Source organism: Mobula birostris, chromosome 4, assembly GCF_030028105.1.
Source record: "Mobula birostris isolate sMobBir1 chromosome 4, sMobBir1.hap1, whole genome shotgun sequence".
Lineage (NCBI taxonomy): Eukaryota > Metazoa > Chordata > Chondrichthyes > Myliobatiformes > Myliobatidae > Mobula > Mobula birostris.
In genome coordinates this window covers 92,028,890-92,049,789 of record NC_092373.1, presented here as the reverse complement: position 1 = coordinate 92,049,789, position 20,900 = coordinate 92,028,890, and the positions used below count along the sequence as shown (strand labels likewise).

The 20,900-nt window shown below is 43.3% G+C and overlaps 1 protein-coding gene across 8 annotated transcripts in view; it reads left to right on the top strand.

Annotated features, from left to right (window-relative positions):
* LOC140196472 (cilium assembly protein DZIP1L-like) overlaps positions 1–20,900 on the top strand; it is a 283,878-nt gene that overhangs the window by 50,163 nt on the left and 212,815 nt on the right. For 6 of the 8 annotated variants that reach the window (XR_011885722.1, XM_072255743.1, XM_072255744.1 and 3 more), the window contains exons 6-11: positions 2,883–2,993; positions 3,399–3,461; positions 14,617–14,757; positions 15,026–15,172; positions 17,154–17,184; positions 18,349–18,390. Coding sequence is in view for 7 of the 8 variants with exons in the window: in XM_072255743.1 (XP_072111844.1) it covers positions 2,883–2,993; positions 3,399–3,461; positions 14,617–14,757; positions 15,026–15,172; positions 17,154–17,184; positions 18,349–18,390 (535 nt within the window). In the remaining variant the exon portion in view is untranslated. The remainder of the gene's footprint in view (positions 1–2,882; positions 2,994–3,398; positions 3,462–14,616; positions 14,758–15,025; positions 15,173–17,153; positions 17,185–18,348; positions 18,391–20,900) is intronic. The other 2 variants (XM_072255745.1, XM_072255746.1) reach the window with 2 other exon arrangements.

The window sequence follows — 20,900 nt, the reverse complement described above, 5'->3', positions numbered from 1 at the left end:
AAGGCGAACTTGCAGGTTAAGTCGGTGGTAAGGAAGGCAAATGTGAAGTTGGCATTCATTTCAAAAGGACGGGATCATAAAAGCAAGGATGTAATAAGTAAGGATCTTGGACCAAAAGACATAGCCTCAGAATAGAAGGACATCCATTGAGAACAGAGATGAGGAGAAATTTCTTCAGTCAGAGTGTGATGAATCTGTAGAATTCATTGCCACATATGGCTGTGGAGGCCAAATCAATGGGTATATTTAATGTGGAGGTTGATAGGTTCTTGATTAGAAAGGACATCAGGGAGAAGACTGGAGAATGGGATTGAGAGGGATAATAAATCAGTCATGATGGAGCAGACTCCATGGGCTGAATGGCCTATTTCTGCTCTTATGTCTTATGGTCAATCCTGACTTCTGATATTGTCTGTGTGCAGCTTATATGTTCTGTCTGTGTGGATTTCTTCCAGTTGCTGTGGTTTCCTCTCATGTGTCAAAGATGTAGATTGTTATGTTAATTGACCACTCTAAGATGCCAGTAGGTAAATGGTAGGATCTGACATAAATGTGGTGAGATAAAACGATTAATGCAACTGGCTACTTGTTGATCAATGTGGACAGCAGATCGAAGAATATCCTTGATTGTATGTATCATATGTATGAAGTACGTATCCTTGATTCTGTCTGTGATTCTAAATGTTTCAATAAGAATAAATCTCATATTTCTAAACTCTGTTTAACTTCTCCTCAAAGGACTTTCCACCCACCTGAGGAATGAATCTCATTCATTAGTTGAGCTGATTCATGAAAGCATTAATGAATCAGCTTTATTTAATATTTCTGTCTCATCAGAAATTATTCAGATTCCTTTTAGATGCTTCTCTGCTGGTCACTTCCAACTGCTCCTAGTGACAGTTACTTATATCTTCCGAGTTGAATCTTCATTTCTCGTCCATTGACTGGTGACAATCGCCCAGTTGGAAGTTCTGGGAGTTTTGCAACTGGTATGATAAAGATCTCTGGACAGAACCTGTGGTCAATGGAAGTAGAAGGGCTTTAATTGAGAACTGGTCATGAGTGATTAAAGAAATTAGAGCTGTACTCTTCTCCATTGGAAGATTTACAGGTGATCTTATTGAAACATATAAGATCCTATGGGAGCCTGACAGGGTGGACGTTCCCGCTAGTGGAAGAATCTCGAATGAGGGGATAGTTACAGAATACTGTGGTAGTTATGTAAAACTCCTGTCAAGCAGTTAAAACAGAGAGTGATGGGTTTTCTGTCCCAGGGGGTTTCAGAGGCCAGATGATTTGGGTAATTTAGAGAGGAAGTAGATAGATTTCTGGATGATCATGAAATTGAGGGCTCAGGGAATATGGCACAGAAAAGAGGAGATGAGGCCTTGTGCAGATCAGCCATGATTATATTGAATGGCAGAGGAGGCTTCAGCAGTCCATTGGCCTACTACTCCTTTTCTTTTGTTCTTGCATGGTGGCTGACTCGAGCTACTGAAATACATGGTCACCTTGACACCTCTCGGTTCATTCTGTCTAAGCATTCCATCTGTTGCTAAGGAATCCTACAAGATATTGGACTTGATTCTCTTCATGGATATAAATAAACAATGTTATATTGAAAGTGTATTGATACCAGTGTAGTTGCTCTGTTATTCTAGTTAGAGCCCTGGATCTAGTACTGTCATTGTGTGCTATATTTACTATCGTCAGTCATTCAATCAGTGTCAGAGTGCTGTGTAGTCAGTCAGTGACAACTGAAGACCAGTGTTTGACCCCTGTGCATTTGACCCATCTTTTATTGTGAGGCAGACTTGTAATGAAGATTAAGGGTGCCCAGGAAGCAAGGTGCAGTAATCCATGAGTGGTGACTAGGCCTCAGGTGGTGGATCCTGCTGCCTCTTCTTCAAGCTGCCCTGTCAGTCTTTGACAGACATGTTAAGAGCCTTTTGAAGTGCTACACAACATACCTTTAAAAATAATTTGGTCTATTTATATAATTATATGAAAAAATAATAAATCTATTTGACAAAAACATTTTATTGACAGAAACATTAACATTAATTAGAATCATAATATTAATTGGAGAAGCTAGCCCAGACTTAGCTTTTCCATTTTGTTTGGTGACACCAATTCAAAGGCCCTATTTGACACACTAAGCTTAAAGTGTGATGTGTCCCCAAAGCTGAAGGGTCAAATGTGAAGTGTGTCAGGTGTCTAAAGCTGAGGGGTCAGATGTGAGATGTGTCGGGTCCCTAAAGCTGAGAGGCCAGATGTGAAGTGTGTCGGGTTTCCAAAACTGAGGGGTTATATATGAAGCGTGCCTGGTCCTTCAAGCTGAGGAGGCAGATGTGAAGTGTGTGTGGTCCCTAAAGTTGAGGGGTCAGATGTGAAGTGTGTTGGTTTCCCAAAGCTGAGGGGTTATATGTGAAGTGTGCCTGGTCCCTAAAGTTGAGGGGTCAGATGTGAGGTGTGTCGGGTCCCTAAAGTTGAGGAGTCAGATGTGAAGTGTGTTGGTTTCCCAAAGCTGAGGGGTTATATGTGAAGTGTGCCTGGTCCCTAAAGTTGAGGGGTCAGATGTGAAATGTGTCGGGTCCCTAAAGCTGAGGGGGTAGATGTGGTGTGCCTGGTCCCTAATGTCAGTATGATCGGGAGTTGCCCCCGGATTTGAAGCTGATCTCAGTGGTGTAGCTGAAGGTCCAGTGTGGCAAAATCAGTTTGTTTGTTTCTGAATTGCTGCCTGAAGTTCAGTATGTTTCAGATCCGAGCCAATTACTCTGTCACTATGTGCCACTTGCCTTTACCATGTTAAAATAGCACTCTAATAAACACTATACCATTGAGACAATTTGAGCTTAAAGTCAGACTTTTTCTATTGTTAGAAACTACAGGAGATTCAGTCAAGAAGTCCAGTTATTTCCAAAGTCGAGACGTTTCATGAGAAGGATCAAACAGACGAACTGAGAAGCTTGAGGGAGAGGTATGAGAAATTGGTAAGTGGGTACAATTGGAAATATTTCCAGGGCAGCTGCACTGCCCCTGAGAGCCAGTAAATGTGCTGTTATTGGGAAGATGTACCACTGGGTAGCTATGGTACCACTGGAAATATGTACCTGTTACCATTGGAAATACAGTACGTACCTCAGGGTGACTGTGGGCGCCACTGGAAAGATCTACCACCAGGTGACTGTGATACCACTGGGATGATGTACCAGTTGGTAACTATAGTACCACTGGGTGCCTGTGGTACCATTGAGAGTATCACAGGCCATTGGGCGACTGCCCCCACTGGGAATATGTACCTCTGCGTGACAGTGACCTTACAGCACTACTGAGTCATTCATTTGGATCACAAAGTAAAGTTGTAAAAGATGAGTTATCATTTTTTTTACTTCCAGAAAAAGGAATCCAAAAAAAAATTTAAAGAACTTCAAGCTGAGCATGTGACTGAACAGGAAGAGGTATGTGTAAAATTCATACTTGAAAGTTTATTTGCCAAATTATTTTTATCGTTGTATCTGGCAAATGGTACCATAGGGCTAGAAGAAGATCTTTGGGTAGTTAGACCTTCATCTTGTGTTGATGGCAAAGCTGGCACCTGAAGTAAATGTGGGGTATGATTAAAACTGCAGTCCAAAACTACCACATACTCAATCCCTTGCAAGATCTTCAAGACTGTAAGAGAGCTCCCTTGACTATCTTTAATTTGGATTCCAGAGCCACCTTTACATTTTGTTTCCACTCAGCACTGCCTTTGCAGTGTGGCATGGGTCATAACACACCACATTTGGGAGCATTTCTTCAACTTGTGGTTTTGAGATCCACACCTTGTGGGTCTGTAATGAAGCAGCAAAGAAGCCAAATCAAATTAATTATTATGATATTACTCTGCTAATCTGTTGCCCCATTGTTTGGAAATCTTGACAGTTCAGCATATGATTCTCTGGACTCCCTATGCTCTACTGAGTTTAGTATACGAGTGTATAATATTTATTTATTATACTAATGCATGACATGCAAAAAAAAAACAATTAATGTTAAGTGTTTAAAGCATTTTATGTACTTATTCAGAAAATCTGCCAGTCCAGTACTACCAACATCCTGAGGATGCTGGATTATTAGAGATTTACTAATAATCTCTAAGTAATGCAATTGTTTTGCTGTACTTTTGTGTTGGAGTGTTATTATGTTGCACCAAAGTATCGCTAGAGCGGTGCTGAAAAATACCAGATGAAAGGTAGCTCTGGATATCAGAAAGTAACTATGATTGTTTATTCTTGCTGGTCTGTAGTGAAAGGGCGGAAAATGAGATTGACGCATCGTTCTTTCAAAAAATTGATTCCAACGTTTTAAACTGTTTGTTCTTCTCTGTTACAAAGAGTTTTGAAAGGTGTTGAGGGGGGGATGGTGGGTGGGAGAATCAGAATTAGTGTTCTTTTTGGAGTCTCCAGGAGAAAACTGATGTCTGTCAGTCAGCACTGGGAATCATAACTCCCTAGAACATAGATCATAGACCAAAACAGCAAAGGAACAGGCCTTTCAGACCAAAATGTTGTGACTAGTAATTAAGATAATAAAGTGCCTTAGTAAGTTAGTTTCTTCTACCCACACAATGCCCATATCCCTCTATTCATTCATTCATATGCTTATCTAAGTGCCTCGTAAATACCTCTATCATATTTGCCTTCATTATCATCCCTCGCAGCACATTCTCATAACTTTGTGGAAAGACTTGTCCCCTGCCTTGGAACTAACCCCTCTCGCGTGAAATGCATGCCCTCTAATATTTTCAACCTGGGAAAAAGATACTGGCTGTTACTCAATCTATGCCTCTTGTAATCCTATAAACTTCTGTCAGATCTCTCCTAGCCTCCGCTGCGCCAGAGAAAGCAATCCAAGTTTGTTCAACCTCTCCTTGAAGCACATGTCCTCCAATCCAGGCAGCATCCTTGTAAATCTTTTCTGGTCTTCTCCATCTATATCTGACTGTATCCTTGGCAACCTTCTAGCTACCCACAATCACAACCGGATTTGGGTTTATTATCACTGACATATTTTGTGAAATTTGTTGTTTTGTGGCAGCAGTACAGTACAATCATAAAATATACTATAAATTGCAATAAGAAATATATATTAAGGATAAATAAAGTAGTACAAAAAGAGAACAAAATACCGAGGTAGTTTTCGTAGGTTCATTGTCTGTTCAGAAATCTGATGGGAGAAGTTGTTCCTGAAACATTGAGTGTGTGTCTTCAGGCTCCTGTACCTCCTCTCTGATGGAGAAGAGGGCATGCCCTAGATGGTGGCGTCCTTAATGAAGGGTGCTCCCTTTTTGAGGCAGCGCCTTCTGAAGATGTCCTTGATGATAGTGCGGCTCGTGCCCATGATAGTGCTGGTTGAGTTTACAACCCTCTGCGGTATTATCCGTTCCTGTGCTATGGCTCCTCCATACCAGACAGGGATGCAACCAGTTAGAATGCTCTCCACGGTACATCTGTGGAAACTTGTTAGAGTCTGAAGCATCCATATGGGCCTGAGCTATGCCTGCCTTTTCATTGGCTATGTGGAACAATCCTTGTTCCAAGCCTTCCCTGGTAATGAACCTGCGCTACATCTACAACTACTTCATGCAGTTATGCTGAGCTTGTCAACTTTGCCTACAGCTTCACCTTGCCGTTAAATTTACTTGGTCTGTTTCTGACACCTCTTTCCCCTTTCTTAATTTCTTTGTCTCCATCTCTGGAGAAAACTGTCCACTGACTTCTTTTACAAACCTACTGATTCCCACGGATATCTTGACTATATCTCTTCCCACTCTGTCTCCAGTAAAAATTTCTTTTCCCTTTTCTCAGTTCCTTTGCCCCTGATGCATTTGATCCCAGGATGAGGCTTTCCTTTCCAGGACATCGAAGATGTTCACCTTCTTTAAAGAATGGGGTTTCCCTTCCTCCACCATTGATGCTGCCCTCACCCACATCTCCTCCATTTCCCAAACATCCGCCATCCGCACTAACTCCACCTTCCCACTGCTTTAACAGAGCTACAGTTCTTCTTGCCCTCACCTACCACCCCATGAAAATGTCACCCTACAGCTTCCTATTACATTCCTCTCCTCTCACCTTGAGTCCCCAACCCTGGGAAAATACTGCACAATGATCCTATCCCAGCCTCTTGTGATTTTATACATTTCTATAAAACCATTTGTCGTCTTACACACCAATAAGAGATACCCCAACTTGCTCAACCTCCCTCTGTAATACAGTTCCTTGAGTCCCAGTCTTATCTTATAAATCTCCTCTGTGTTCCTTCCAGCTTAATGGTAACTTTTCTATCGCAGGATGACCAAAATGGAATGCAATATTCCAAATGTTGCCTCGCCAACATCATGTGCAACTGCAATATGACATCCCAAAGTCTATACTCATTGCCTTGACTGATGAAAGCCAGCAAGTCAAGAGCCTTTCTCATCAGCCTGCCTACCTGTGACACTGCTTTCAGGGAACAGTGTGCTTATTTGTCTTTAAAACTTCTCGTCCAGAGTGTGCATTCTGGTGCCATTAGACAATAGACAATAGACAGTAGGCGCAGGAGTAGGCCATTCGGCCCTTCGAGCCAGCATGGCCATTCACTGTGATCATGGCTGAGCATTCACAATCAGTACCCCGTTCCTGCCTTCTCCCCATATCCCTTGACTCCGCTATCTTTAAGAGCTCTATCTAACTCTTTCTTGAAAGCATCCAGAGAATTGGCCTCCACTGCCTTCTGAGGCAGAGCATTCCACAGAACCACAACCCTCTGTGTGAAAAAGTTTTTCCTCAACTCCATTCTAAATGGTCTACCCCTTATTCTTAAACTGTGGCCTCTGGTTCTGGACTCCCCCAACATCGGGAACGTTTCCTGCCTGTAGCGTGCCCAATCCCTTAATAATCTTATATGTTTCAATCAGATCCCCTCTCATCCTTTCTAAATTACAGTGTCTACAAGCCCAGTCGCTCCAATCTTTCAACATATGACATTCCCGCCATCCCTGGAATTAACCCAGTGAACCTACACTGCACTCCCTCCATAGCAAGAATGTCCTTCCTCAAATTTGGAGACCAAAACTGCGCACAATACTCCAGGTGGGGTCTCACCAGGGCCTTGTACAACTGCAGAAGACCTCTTTGCTCCTATACTCAACTCCCCTTGTTATGAAGGCCAACATGCCATTAGTTTTCTTCACTGCCTGCTGTACCTGTATGCTTACTTTCAGTGACTGATGAACAGGGACACCCAGATCTCGTTGTACTTTCCCTTTTCCTAACTTGACACCACTCAGATAGTAATCTGCCTTCCTGTTCTTGCCACCAAAGTGGATAACCTCACATTTATCCACATTAAGCTGCATCTGTCATGCATCTGCCCACTCACCCCACCTGTCCAAGTCACCCTGCATTCTCGTAACATCCCCCTCACATTTCACACTGTCACCCAGCGTTGTGTCATCTGCAAATTTGCTAATGTTACTTTTAATCCCTTCATCTAAATCATTAATATATATTGTAAATAGCTGAGGTCCCAGCACTGAGCTTTGCGGTACCTCACTGGTCACTGCCTGCCATTCTGAAAAGGACCCGTTAATCTCTACTCTTTGTTTCCTGTCTGCCAACCAATTTTCTATCCATGTCAGTACCCTATCCCCAATACCATGTGCTCTAATTTTGCCCACTAGCCTCCTATGTGGGACCTTATCAAAGGCTTTCTGAAAGTCCAGGTACACTACATCCACTGGCTTTCTCATGTCCATTTTCATAGTTACATCCTCAAAATATTCCAGAAGATTAGTCAAGCATGATTTCCCCTTCATAAATCCATGCTGACTTGGACCTATCCTGCTACTTCTATTAAAATATGCCGCTATTTCATCTTTTATAATTGATTCCGGCTTCTTTCCCACCACTGATATCAGACTAACTGGTCTAAAATTGCCTGTTTTCTCTCTCCCTCCTTTCTTAAAAAGTGGAATAACATTAGCTACCCTCCAATCTGCAGGAACTGATCCTGAATCTACAGAACATTGGAAAATGATTACCAATGCGTCCATGATTTCTAGAGCCACCTCCTTAAGTACACTGAGATGCAGACCATCAGGCCCTGGGGATTTATCAGCCTTCAGTCCCATCAGTTTACCCAACATCATTTTCTGCCTAATGCGAATTTCCTTCAGTTCCTCCGTTACCCTAGTTCCTCTGATCACTATTACATCTGGGAGATTGTTTGTGTCTTCCCTAGTGAAGACAGATCCAAAGTACCTGTTCAACTCGTCTGCCATTTCCTTGTTCCCCATAATAATTTCACTCGTTTCTGTCTTCAAGGGCCCAACTTTGGTCTTAACTAATTTTTTCCTCTTCACATACCTAAAGAAGCTCTTACTATCCTTGGCTAGCTTACCTTCGTACCCCATCTTTTCCCCCCCGTATTGCCTTTTTAGTTATCTTCTGTTGCTCCTTAAAAGTCTCCCTGTGCGCTGGCTTCCCGCTCATCCTTGCTATGTTATACTTCCTCTCTTTCATTTTTATACTGTCCTTGACCTCCCTTGTCATCCACGGTCGCCCCTTACTCCCCCTTAGAATCTTTCTTCCTCTTTGGAATGAACTGTAAGTTCATAGCAACACATATCAAAGTTGCTGGTGAACGCAACGTGCCAGGCAGCATCTCTAGGAAGAGGTATTGGCTTGACAAAGGGTCTTGGCCTGAAATGTCGACTGTATCTCTTCCTAGAGATGCTGCCTGGCCTGCTGCGTTCACCAGCAACTTTGATGTGTGTTGCTTGAATTTCCAGCATCTGCAGAATTCCTGTTGTGTAAGTTCATAGTCCCGTTTGTTCAACTGTAATACTGACACTTCCGATTTTCCCTTATCCCTCTCAAATTGTAGATTAAAACTTATCATATTATGGTCACTACCTCCTAATGGCTCCTTTACCTTGAGTTCCCTTATCATTGTAAGCTGATTTGTTGCTATTCCAACAAACTTTGAGAGGGCATCTAGCAGAGTAGGTTCAGGGGAAAGGTAGCCAAGACACTGGCTAGTTATTATTCATTTTAATGATAGATGATGATAGGACTTTTTGGGGGGTTAGCAAATATAGCAAATAACTTCAGCCACCAGTCTGATTAAAGATTGTAGATTAGATTTAAAATGCAGCTCTGAACAATGGGTTCCTAAAAGTCGTGAATCACAGTTAATAGGAAGACCGGACAATGCTGATTAAAATTCATTTAGCTGTTTGTGGTGGGGTGTGAAGTTTGTATGTAGCTCAAAGGAAACATTGCAGATGCATTGTAAGTATGGAATTGTCCTTTGATCTTTAGCACATAAAATGTCATGTGGCATTGGGTCAGGCAGACCTCTTGCTCCAAAAGGGTCTCAGTGTGATGCCTGCCTTGTCTCATTTTCTCCAATAAAGAAACTTTGAGGGGTGATTGATAAGTTCGTGGCCTAAGGTAGTTAGTCCAACGGTCGTGGAGCATACGGATCCCTCCTTTGTAGAAGTGGTCCACAGCAGGGGTGATTGACAAGTTTGTGGCCTGAGGTAGAAGGAGATGAGTTATTAACTTCAAACTTTCTGAATAATCACTCAAAAAGTTGAACTGCACGTGCATGTAACGAGAGCGTCTTGGACCTCCAGGTGGGCCACAGCAGGGGTGATTGATAAGTTCATGGCTTAAGGTAGAAGGAGATGTGTCATACAGCTCTTGTTACATGCACGTGCAGTTCAACTCTTTGAGTGAAAATGCAGAAAGTTTGAAGTTTCTCCTCATCTCCTTCTACTTTAGGCCATGAACTTATCAATCACCCTGCTGAGGACCACTTTTGGAGGTCCAAGATGCCAACTTCTACAAAGAAGGGATTCGTATGCTCCATGACTGCTGGACTAAGTGTGTAAATGTAGGAGGGGACTATGTTGAAAAATAAATGTGCTAGGTTTTCTAAAATTGACTCCTTCTACCTTAGGCCACGAACTTATCAATCACCCCTCGTACTTCATGTCTACCAGTCCTCTGTTGATATTGTTCAAATGACAACAGATGACAGTAATGCAATTAAGTTTGGTGTTGACACAGTGATGTGGGAATCAAAGCTGTGGGGTAGGCACTAAAGGTGCCCAAGGGTATATGAGGAGATTCAGTGATAAAATGAAAGGTGGAGCACATTGTGAGGGTATTTCATTTGGTAGCAAGAAGCTAAAGTATTTGTTAAGAAAATTGGAATGTTGGCATTTATCAATATACTCTAGGGATTTGGAAGAACAATGGCATTGAAGGAGTAAAAGTCCGGCCCTGTAGCTCAGAAGGGTAGGGCAAGGAAGAGGAGGGCAGTTGTGATAGGGGACTCGATAGTAAGGGGGTCAGATAGGCGATTCTGTGGACGCAGTCCAGAGACCCGGATGGTAGTTTGCCTCCCTGGTGCCAGGGTCCGGGATATTTCTGATCGTGTTCAAGATATCCTGAAGTGGGAGGGTGAGGAGCCAGAGGTCGTGGTACATATAGGTACCAATGACATAGGTAGGAAAAGGGATGAGGTCCTGAAAGGAGAATATAGGGAGCTAGGAAGGGAGTTGAGAAAAAGGACCGCAAAGGTAGTAATCTCGGGATTACTGCCTGTGCCACGTGACAGTGAGGGTAGGAATGCGATGAGGTGGAGGATAAATGCGTGGCTGAGGGATTGGAGCAGGGGGCAGGGATTCAAGTTTTTGGATCATTGGGACCTCTTTTGGCGCAGGCGTGACCTGTACAAAAAGGACAGGTTGCACTTGAATCCTAGGGGGACCAATATCCTGGCAGGGAGATTAGCGGGGGCTACTGAGGTGACCTTAAACTAGAATGGTTGGGGGGTGGGAATCAAATTAAAGAGGCTAGGCGTGAGGAGGTTAGTTCACAACAGGGGGATGGGAACCAGTGCAGAGAGACAGAGGGGTGTAAAGTGAGGGTAGAAACAAAAAGTACTAAGGAGAAAAGTAAAAGTGGCAGGCCGACAAATCCAGGGCAAGCATCAAAAAGGGCCACTTTTCAGCATAATTGTATAAGGGCTAAGAGAGTTGTAAAAGAGCGCCTGAAGGCTTTGTGTGTCAATGCAAGGAGCATTCGTAATAAGGTGGATGAATTGAAAGTGCAGATTGTTATTAATGATTATGATATAGTTGGGATCACAGAGACATGGCTCCAGGGTGACCAGGGATGGGAGCTCAACGTTCAGGGATATTCAATATTCAGGAGGGATAGACATGAAGGAAGGGGAGGTGGGGTGGCGTTGCTGGTTAAAGAAGAGATTAACGCAATAGAAAGGAAGGACATAAGCCGGGGAGATGTGGAATCGATATGGGTAGAGCTGCGTAACACTAAGGGGCAGAAGACGCGGGTGGGAGTTGTGTACAGGCCACCTAACAGTAGTAGTGAGGTCGGGATGGTATTAAACAGGAAATTAGAAATGTGTGCAATAAAGGAACAGCAGTTATAATGGGTGACTTTAATCTACATGTAGATTGGGTGACCCAAATTGGTAAAGGTGCTGAGGAAGAGGATTTCTTGGAATGTATGCGGGATGGTTTTTTGAACCAACATGTCGAGGAACCAACTAGAGAGCAGGCTATTCTGGACTGGGTTTTGAGCAATGAGGAAGGGTTAATTAGCAATCTTGTTGTGAGAGGCCCCTTGGGTAAGAGTGACCATAATATGGTGGAATTCTTCATTAAGATGGAGAGTGACATAGTTAATTCAGAAACAAAGGTTCTGAACTTAAAGAGGGGTAACTTTGAAGGTATGAGACGTGAATTAGCTAAGATAGACTGGCAAATGACACTTAAAGGATTGACGGTGGATATGCAATGGTAAGCATTTAAAGGTTGCATGGATGAACTACAACAATTGTTCATCCCAGTTTGGCAAAAGAATAAATCAAGGAAGGTAGTGCACCCGTGGCTGACAAGAGAAATTAGGGATAGTATCAATTCCAAAGAAGAAGCATACAAATTAGCCAGAGAAAGTGGCTCACCTGAGGACTGAGAGAAATTCAGAGTTCAGCAGAGGAGGACAAAGGACTTAATTAGGAAGGGGAAAAAAGATTATGAGAGAAAACTGGCAGGAAACATAAAAACGGACTGTAAAAGCTTTTACAGATATGTAAAAAGGAAAAGACTGGTAAAGACAAATGTAGGTCCCCTGCAGACAGAAACAGGTGAATTGATTATGGGGAGCAAGGACATGGCAGACCAATTGAATAATTACTTTTGTTCTGTCTTCACTAAGGAGGACATAAATAATCTTCCAGAAATAGTAGGGGACAGAGGATCCAGTGAGATGGAGGAACTGAGTGAAATACATGTTAGTAGGGAAGTGGTGTTAGGTAAATTGAAGGGATTGAAGGCAGATAAATCCCCAGGGCCAGATGGTCTGCATCCCAGGGTGCTTAAGGAAGTAGCCCAAGAAATAGTGGATGCATTAGTGATAATTTTTCAAAACTCGTTAGATTCTGGACTAGTTCCTGAGGATTGGAGGGTGGCTAATGTAACTCCACTTTTTAAAAAAGGAGGGAGAGAGAAACCGGGGAATTATAGATCGGTTAGCCTAACGTCGGTGGTGGGGAAACTGCTGGAGTCAGTTATCAAGGATGTGATAACAGCACATTTGGAAAGCGGTGAAATGATTGGACAAAGTCAGCATGGATTTGTGAAAGGAAAATCATGTCTGACGAATCTCATAGAATTTTTTGAGGATGTAACTAGTAGAGTGGATAGGGGAGAACCAGTGGATGTGGTATATTTGGATTTTCAGAAGGCTTTTGACAAGGTCCCACACAGGAGATTAGTGTGCAAACTTAAAGCACATGGTATTGGGGGTAAGGTATTGTTGTGGGTGGAGAGTTGGTTAGCAGACAGGAAGCAAAGAGTGGGAATAAACGGGACCTTTTCAGAATGGCAGGCGGTGACTAGTGGGGTACTGCAAGGCTCAGTGCTGGGACCCCAGTTGTTTACAATATATATTAATGACTTGGATGAGGGAATTAAATGCAGCATCTCCAAGTTTGCGGATGACACGAAGCTGGGTGGCAGTGTTAGCTGTGAGGAGGATGCTAAGAGGATGCAGGGTGACTTGGATAGGTTGGGTGAGTGGGCAAGTTCATGGCAGATGCAATTTAATGTGGATAAATGTGAAGTTATCCACTTTGGTGGCAAAAATAGGAAAACAGATTATTATCTGAATGGTGGCCGATTAGGAAAAGGGGAGGTGCAACGAGACCTGGGTGTCATTATACACCAGTCATTGAAAGTGGGCATGCAGGTACAGCAGGCGGTGAAAAAGGTGAATGGTATGCTGGCATTTATGGCGAGAGGATTCGAGTACAGGAGCAGGGAGGTACTACTGCAGTTGTACAAGGCCTTGGTGAGACCACACCTGGAGTATTGTGTGCAGTTTTGGTCCCCTAATCTGAGGAAAGACATCCTTGCCATAGAGGGAGTACAAAGAAGGTTCACCAGATTGATTCCTGGGATGGCAGGACTTTCATATGAAGAAAGACTGGATGAACTGGGCTTGTACTCGTTGTAATTTAGAAGATTGAGGGGAGGATCTGATTGAAACGTATAAAATCCTAAAGGGATTGGACAGGCTAGATGCAGGAAGATTGTTCCCGATGTTGGGGAAGTCCAGAACAAGGGGTCACAGTTTGAGGATAAAGGGGAAGCCTTTTAGGACCGAGATTAGGAAAAACTTCTTCACACAGAGAGTGGTGAATCTGTGGAATTCTCTGCCACAGGAAACAGTTGAGGCCAGTTCATTGGCTATATTTAAGAGGGAGTTAGATATGGCCCTTGTGGCTACGGGGGTCAGGTGGTTTGGAGGGAAGGCTGGGGCGGGGTTCTGAGTTGGATGATCAGCCATGATCATAATAAATGGTGGTGCAGGCTCGAAGGGCCGAATGGCCTACTCCTGCACCTATTTTCTATGTTTCTAAGTAATCAAATCTTATTGAAATTCTATAACTGTGTGCACTTTGGGTTTGGTCGAAGGAAGGAGGGTCATGAACTTAGGGATACTGCAATAAAGGTTTACAAAACTGAAACTGGAAAGAAGGGGTGTTCTAATTTTGAAGCATTAAGAAGGCTGGGACTTCATTCACTGTTGAAGAGGTTTTGAGAGATAATGAAAGCTGCTAAACAAGTGATAAAAGACTAAGCTACTCATTATTCAATTGAACATAACACCATCTAAAAACTTTGCCTTAGTAACATTGAAAGACACGATTTCGGTCACACTATGTTGAACTCTACATGTTACTCCTTTCTTACATCCACTTTCTACAACCCTCAAATCTCTCCATATCTGCATGTCTCCAATTGCCACTATCCCAGTATTAGCAGCAGCTGACTAACAAGGGGAGAGAGGGAGAGGGAGAGGGAGAGGGAAAGTGACAGTGGGAGAGAGGGCAGCCATGAAAAAATGGGAATATATTGTAGATGAAGTATTCATGGCTGCTTTGTGATCAGAGCTTGTTGAAGAAGCAGTCATAAGTCAAAATGAATTTTGAAGTTTAGATTTTGATTGACGTTTTGAAGTTGGTTTATTGTTTCCCTCACAGATGAGGACTGAAAATGAGAGACTGAGGTCTACTTTATCAGAAGACCAGCGAACAATGTCGGAATATTTCCAGAAACAAATCAATACGCTTTCTGCAAAGGTCAAAGAGCAGAGTGCGGTCATCTCATCTCAGGAGAATCAGGTACTCCATTTACAATATCTGCTTGGCCTTTTTCATCTGTCTTGCAGACTTAAGTACCACTAGCTTGACCACATTTAACCACAGACGCACACATTAGATAAATGAACCCTTTAGCCCACTGAGTCTGGGCCAACCATAAGACACCTATTTAGACTAATCTGTTCTCTCCACTTTCCCATTAGCTCCCTCCCCATATTCTACCACTTACCTCCACTTTAGGGCAATTTACAGTGACCAATTAATCTAACAAGTTGCATGTCTTTGGGAGGTGGGAGGAAACCAGAGCCCCCCATGGAAACATGCATGCGGTCACAGGGCGAATGTGCAAACTCCACAGACAGCACCGAAGGTCAGGATTGAACATGGGTCTTTGAAGCTGCAACGCTCTGCTGCTCCTTGTCTGATTGAGCCTGAGGTAGGATTTGCTAAATTTCGCTTTCTGTCATTGTTGGTAGAACTGAGTGGTTGGCTGTGTCTCATCAATGGGTGTTGAGAGTCAGTGTGACTTGAATTATGTGCAATTTTGATCAATAAAAGGTAGTGGGATATTGTTCCAGCGAGTTATTAGTCAACAAAGTTGTTTATTTCACGTATCCCTGCCGGAACCGATTTCCTTTTACTTCCTATTTCCATTCAACACCTCTTTCCCATGGTTTCCCGTCCCTTGTCCCATGTCCTTTATCTTCTTTCCTTCAGCCAATCCCCATATGTCACCTGACTCTTTCTGTACCAGACATTTCCCAATCCACTGCTCACTCTACCTACGTCCCATGTGACACTTTCCACACTTACAATTCTCTACACACTGAATTGGTCCTGTATCGCCCTTTCCACTGCACCCCCACACTGCCTACCAAGTCCACTGGCTCTCAAACTATCCTTGGTGAGACCTCCTGTCTTTTGGTTCCACACAACCTATTGTCTTTCGTCCAAAGCTCCTTATGCCATGCTTGTGACTTGGTTGTAAAGATGAAGACCACATTGCCATTACTCATTTCTGGCATTGTTTACTGCTTGCATTTCAGGGTTCTGCTTTAGGGGAGACTGGATCCCTGTACTGGTAACTATTCTGGATGTTCCCCAGATGTCATGTCCACTCTATTTAAAAGCTTTGCCTGAATTCTCTCATCAGCTGCTCCACACTCCAAGTGATCCTGTAACTTACAAGCTGAAATAATATTGAAATTGTACCTAGTCCCACTGCTCGTTGCTCGACCACATTTTCACCAAATTTTCCCTCTAGTCCCTGGTTGCTGGTGCAGAACTTGTACAGTAGCTTTTTAAAATCTGTAAAAATATTGGATTAAAATGCCACCTCAAAGTTTTTACTATATTCTCCTTGCCACCACTTTGTCCTGCATTCCCTCTCTGGCCACCTATAGAAACCCCCCATTGCCTCTTGGTGGGCTGCAGATAAGGTGAAATTGTATGTACAGTACAAAGATACTAGCTAGAGAGCAGCAGCAACACCACTTTGTGGAGAGTTTACCAATAAACTGAAGAAGCACATAGACATAGCGACAAAGCAAGCAAATGACATTTAACTTAGAGGAGTGAAGTGATATGTTTTGAAACGAATAGTGAGAACCAACATAAGCTAAATGCTTCAACCTTAAAGGAATGGAGGAATTTAAAAACTTGTGGTGGTCACATGCAAAAACATGTAATGGCATTTAAAAAACAGCTTAAGCCATTCTTTGCAAATAGATTGCAAAGCTAGGAATTGATGTGCTGTTGTAGATCACTTGGCTAGGTTATATGGTTCCTTTCCAGAAAGCATATTTTAGCATGGATATTGTTTGGTTACAAGGGAAACCTATGAGAACAATGTATAGAGGATGAGGATATGTGGAAGTTTTGGAGAAAGTGGTATGATCCATTTTCTGATGGAGAAGATTAAGAAAACTGTTAGTGTTCAAAGTCTTTTCAGAAGTGCTAGGATTATTGAGAGCAGAAAAATAACTTAAAGTAATCTAACATGTTCCAGTCTTGCCCCAGATGTGTTTGGTGGGATTGTGTGGAAACTGCTTTATACTGCAGCCAACCACACCTCGGGAGGATTTAATGAGAGAACAGAGAGAGGGCTTTACTCCAGTTCTAACCCATGGTTTACCTGTTCTAGGTAAGTCTGGTTTGGATAGAGCTGAACTCTGACCTGGCTTAACTGGAAGAACATGGAATTAAATAGCTGAAAAGGAAGGCTACTAATTCAACGGTGCTTGTGATTGAATCCTTTCAGGCCATGCATCACTCATAACTCCTTAAAAACTATTCACCTTCCCATTTACCTTGATTTGCTCCTTACAGGGAAAGAACTGTAGGAAGCTCAAAGTGCAGTTTGTATTGACAAGGTGATTAAATTTCTAGTTGTGACATTCTGAAATGTTTTATTGCAGATCAAGAATCTTTCTGCTCGACCGATTCAAGGTAAGAATTAAAATTTTCTACCTGAGTCTTTACCTGTTCATCCTTCCATCCCACCGTATGTATGGGCTGAGGGAAAGTTAGAGCTGGGAACTGGACGCTCTGGTTCACCACCTGCCTTCCTTTACTGTATCCACATGTTTCCAAGTATTTATAAAATTTTCCCTTGACAGCTACCTATGAATGGGTACCCCAAATTGTAACCACTCGGTTCGTAAAGCTATATTTATTTCATGGCAGCTTTGATCCATTTTCTATTCACTCAAAAATTTCCCTCTAGTTGTTGACCTTTCCGTCACCGAGGACACTTTCTCTTAACTTATTGAATCTGAAACTGACTTTAAATAGCTTTCTTGTCTGTCCTGATAACCTTCTCTGATCTACAATAACCCTAGTTACCATCAGGTAGGAGGTACAGAAGCCTGAAGGCACACACTCAATGATTCAGGAACAGCTTCTTCCCCTCTGCCATCCAATTTCTAAATGGACATTGAAACCATGAACACTACCTCACGACTTTGTTTTCATTTCTATTTTTGCACTATTTGTTTTAATTTAACTATTTAATATATAAACACATACACACACACATATACACTTACTGTAGTTCAGTTTCTTCTATATTTATGATGTATTACATTGTATGCTGCCACAAAGTTAATAAATTTTATACACATGCTGGTGATATTAAACCTGATCCTGGTTCTGATTCCTTAGCTTCTTGTTCTTAGTCTCATTCTGATGAATCCCTTTCATCCTTTCTCTGAGACCATCACATCCTTCTGGTGGATCTGAATTGATGCACAACCTCCTCCATCGGGATCCCATCATCTCTATTAACTGCTGAGTTCACTTCTGCAGACTTTAGCTGTTACCTCTGGCCTTCTCTCTTCAACACTGGTTAAAATTCAACTGCTATCTTCTTCCACTTTAACCTCAGTTGAATCAGAGGTGGTAACCGGTGATTATTAGAGCTGGCAATGGGCAGACTTTGTAATGGAGTGCAGCTGTAGTCGGAAGCTTATCTCAGTGTCAAAGGGAGAGTTCACAGTTAGCAGAGTGGTGATCAAGGGGATGGCTTCCACTTGAAGTGGGTTTAACATGGCAATGAGAGAGTTCGAGTATCATGGACTTCATGACTTTTCTAAAATGTGGTTTATTTCCCAGCTGCTGCCGAAAGCCAAGATTCGGAATCTGAGAAAGATGACGGTAGGTTCCAGCTGAAGATATTTCCTCCATCAGGGCAACCCAAGGCAGTGCGAGTGAGAGTAAGAGACAGCCAAATAAAAGGAGAACTATTACAATATTGATACCTGAGTAACACTCAGCAAAGAGCAGGAAGTTGGTAGAGTCCTGCTGAACTCTTCACCTGTTGCTCTCTAAAGCCAGACAGTCTGCAGGACACAGGTCATTCATCCTCCATTCTGATAGATATTCTTCTGACTGCTGCCCAGCAGATTGTGCAAGTGGCCTGGTAAATCCACACCTTCAGTGCCACTCCTGCCACCCTCGACGCCACTCCTGCCACCTTTGATGCCACTCCTGCCACCTTTGACGCCACTCCTGCCACCCTCAATGCCACCCTCAATGCCACTCCTACCACCCTCAGTGCCACACCTGCCACCCTCGATGCCAGTCCTGCCACCCTCAATGCCACCCTCGACGCCACTCCTGCCACCTTTGACGCCACTCCTGCCACCTTTGATGCCACTCCTGCCACCCTCGACGCCACTCCTGCCACCCTCAATGCCACCCTCAATGCCACTCCTACCACCCTCAGTGCCACACCTGCCACCCTCGATGCCAGTCCTGCTCCAAGAAACATGACATCCTCCAGCAGGACTGACGCATACCCCAGATCCCCTGAGCCACTCTCCAGACAAATCACTCCCTATGCTACACCCCCTGTGTGGCCTGGAGAGGGCGCTTTCAGGAGAACAGGTCTACAAGTAAGTGCTGATGTAACTGTATGAGATGTTGAAAGGAAAGCAGGCTTCTGTTTTTTTTTAAAGAGTATTAATGAAAGTACACATTTCAGGCAATATTATATAAGTAAGTGTTGTGGCAATCTTGTCACCTCCTAGCAACTTCCTATTTCACCGCCTCCACTCTCTCATTGTCACTAATACCCGTTCACCCACTCTCTCATTGTCACTAATACCCGTTCCCCCACTCTCTCATAGTCACGAATACCCATCCATACTCTCTCATTGTCACTAATACCCATCCCTACTCTCTCATTGTCACTAATACCTGTTCGCCCACTGTCTCATTGTCACTAATACCCGTTCACCCACTCTCTCATTGTCACTAATACCCATTCCCCCACTTTCTCACAGTCACTAATACCCGTTCCCCCACTTTCTCATTGTCATTAATACCCCTTTCTCCACTCTCTCACTGTCACAAATACCCATTCCCCCCACTCTCACTGTCACTAATACCCGTTCGCCCACTCTCTCATTGTGACTAATACCCGTCCCCACTCTCTCATTGTCACTAATACCTTTTTGCCCACTCTCTCATTGTCACTAATACCCATTACCCCACTCTCTCATTGTCACTAATACCCGTCCCCCTCTCTCATTGTCACTAATTCCCGTTCCCTCACTTTCATTGTCACTAATACCCCTTTCCCCACTCTCTCATTGTCACTAATACCTCTTTCCCCACTCTCTCATTGTCACTAATACCTATCCTCACTCTCTCATTGTCACTAATACCTGTCCCCACTCTCTCATTGTCACTAATACCCATTCCCCCACTCTCTCATTGTCACTAATACCCATTCACCCTCTCTCTCATTGTCTCGAATACCCATTCCCCCAGTCCCTCATTGTCACTAATACCTTTTTGCCCACTCTGTCATTGTCACTAATACCTTTTTGCCCACTCTGTCATTGTCACTAATACCCAATCCCCGACTCTCATTGTAACTAATACCGGTTTGCCCAATCTCTCATTGTCACTAATACCTATCCCCAATCTCTCATTGTCACTAATACCTATCCCCACTCTCCCATTGTCACTAATACCCGTTCCCCTACTCCCTCACTGTCACTAATATCCATCCCCCCACTCTCTCATTGTCACTAATGCCCATTTGCCCACTGTCTCATTGTCACTAATACCCATCCCCCGACATTCATTGTCACTAATACCTATCCCCACACTCCCATTGTCACTAATAGCCATTCCCCCATTCTCACTGTCACTAATACCCGTCCCCACTCTCTCATTATCACTAATACTCATTTCCCCACTTTCATTGTCACTAATACCTATCGCCACTCTGATTGTCACTAGTACCCATCCCTACTCTCCCATTGTCACTAATAGTTATTGCCCCACTTTCATTGTCACAAATACCCATTCCCCCACAGTCTGATTGTCACTAATACCTGTTCGCCCACTCTCATTGTCACTAATACCCTTCCCCACTCTCTCATTGTCACTAATACCTGTTCCCCCACTGTCTCATTGTCACTAATACCCGTTCCCCCACTCTCTCATTGTCACTAATACCCATTCCCCACTCTCATTGTCAGTAATACATTTCCCGACTCTCTAATTGTGACTAATACACATTCCCCCCTTTCATTGTCACTAATTTCGTTTCCCCACTCTCTCACTGTCACTAATACCCCTTCCTCCACTCTCTCACCGTCTCTAATACCCATTCCCCCACTCTCTCATTGTCACTAATACCTCTTTGCCCA